Consider the following 2,116-nt stretch of genomic DNA (forward strand, 5'->3'; position numbering starts at 1 on the left):
CCTGGAGCCTGCTTCCGATTCTGTGTCTCCCTCTCTCTCTGTCTCTGTCTTTCCCTCTCTCTCAAAAATACATAAATTTGAAACAATTAAAAAACCAAAAACCACTAGGGGCCCCTGGGTGGCTTAGTCGGTTAGGCATCTGACTTCTACTTAGGTCATGATCTCCTGGTTTGTGAGTTCAAGCCTCGATGGAGGCTCTGTGCTGACAGCTCAGAGCCTGGAGCCTGCTTCCAATTCTGTATTTCCCTCTCTCTTTGCCCCTCTCCTGCTTGTGCTCTCTCTCTCTCTCAAAAATAAATAAACATTAAGAAAATATAAAAAAAACTAGCTAATCAAAAGTTTATATACAAAACATTATTTCACCAGAGAGAAAGTGTTACTTAACAGATAGTATAATAAGTACTAGTAAATTCAATTATACGGAGTGCTTATCTCTGTTCTTCCTTTCTGGACCTTAAGAATAAACTGAAATCTGATTTTTTTTTTTTTTTTGGCTTAGGACTCCTCCTTTTATAATGTGTCAGAGGTTTTAGTAGAAGTCTTGAAACTAACTGCTTAACATGTCCCCATATCCAGAGGTCTTTATTAAGACCAGAATTGACTAACTGTATTAAAGAAAAGTAGCTTAGATTAGAAGAAAGTAATAGATCATCTAAAGTGCAAACTGTTCTTCAACTGCTCTCCAAAGAACTGGCAAGGCTTTGGTGTTGTCTCCTGTTGTGACTTAACATATATACTTATGCTTTTTCATCAGAGTGATTTTTTTCAGCAGGAAGTTTTCAGCTCTGTAATTAGCAATCCACAATGGAAGCTTTGACACTTAATTACAACATTGCTAAGACAATAATAATAAGAGGAATACCAAAGTTGAATGCAGAATTTCTGGACACACCTCTGGCTCCCTTCTTATTGGCTGGGAAACAATTATATATGACTAGTAAACAATCCATATAGAAATGAATGCCTGTGTACAAAGACAGGTACTTTTAGTTTGGCCAAGTTCAGTCACGGCTGCTGACTTCAGCTAAAACGTCATGGCCGGGAACCGTGGAGAAAATCCTCAGAGACTGCTGTAGACTCAAAGAGACCTCCTCCACATTGTGGATTTCTAGCAGCTTCTACCACTCCAGGCTGGATCAGTCTTCAAAGTAGAGGCGATGGCATTTTATCCCCTGCAGATCGCTGGTCTGGTTCTTGGCTTCCTCGGCATGGTGGGGACTCTTGCTACAACGCTCCTGCCTCAGTGGAGGGTATCGGCTTTCATTGGCAGCAACATCATCGTCTTTGAAAGGCTCTGGGAAGGGCTCTGGATGAACTGCGTCCGACAAGCCAAGGTCCGCTTGCAGTGCAAGTTCTATGGCTCTTTGCTGGCTCTCCCACCCGTCCTAGAGGCAGCCAGGGCCCTCATGTGCGTGGCCGTCGCTCTCTCCCTCATTGCTCTGCTTCTTGGCATCTGTGGCATGAAGCACATCAGGTGCACGGGCTCCAACGAGAGGACCAAAGCGTACCTTCTGGGGACCTCTGGGGTCCTCTTCATCCTGACCGGCATCTTCGTTCTGATTCCTGTGTGCTGGACGGCCAACATCATCATCAGGGATTTCTACAACCCGGCCATCCACGTGGGGCAGAAACGAGAGCTGGGAGCAGCCCTTTTCCTCGGCTGGGCGAGCACTGCCACCCTCTTCATTGGAGGCGGTCTGCTCTGTGGCTTCTGCTGTTGCAACAGAAAGAAGCCAAGACACAGGTATCCCACCCCGGGACATTGCGCTCCGCACACAGAGAAGCGGAGGAATGTGACGATGCTCAGTAAGACTTCCACCAGTTATGTCTAGGACCTGCTTTCAGCTCAAACTGTGGATTACAGTCAGAGTTTTTTATAGAGTCCTGCCGGACACTGTAACTACGTCAGGCACCAGAACTGGCTTTATGGCCTCATTGAAATTGAGATGCAAGTATAAAGGGTCTATAGATCATACTTTGTCACCCGTGGTAGGAATAGAAATGACTGCCTTTGGACATTCTGACCGCGTGTGTATCAAATGCATTTGCTATTATTAGATACAAATAATCCCCATTCCAATCTGCCTAGTCAAAAATCAAGTGTATCCACGTCCTT

General features: G+C 45.1%; 1 protein-coding gene across 1 annotated transcript; it reads left to right on the forward strand.

Annotated features, from left to right (window-relative positions):
* The first annotated feature begins 1,157 nt into the window (after nt 1–1,157).
* On the forward strand, nt 1,158–1,832 carry CLDN17 (claudin 17). The gene has a single exon (XM_077760187.1). It carries the CDS (start codon nt 1,158–1,160, stop codon nt 1,830–1,832), a length of 675 nt encoding a protein of 224 aa, XP_077616313.1.
* Nucleotides 1,833–2,116: the final 284 nt, after the last annotated feature.

This window comes from Crocuta crocuta, unplaced genomic scaffold, assembly GCF_008692635.1.
Source record: "Crocuta crocuta isolate KB4526 unplaced genomic scaffold, BGI_CrCroc_1.0 scaffold369, whole genome shotgun sequence".
Classification (NCBI taxonomy): domain Eukaryota; kingdom Metazoa; phylum Chordata; class Mammalia; order Carnivora; family Hyaenidae; genus Crocuta; species Crocuta crocuta.

Bases quoted from the DNA above. Each gene is read 5' to 3' on its own strand.
- CLDN17 (XM_077760187.1), top strand. From the start codon at position 1,158: ATGGCATTTTATCCCCTGCAGATCGCTGGTCTGGTTCTTGGCTTCCTC.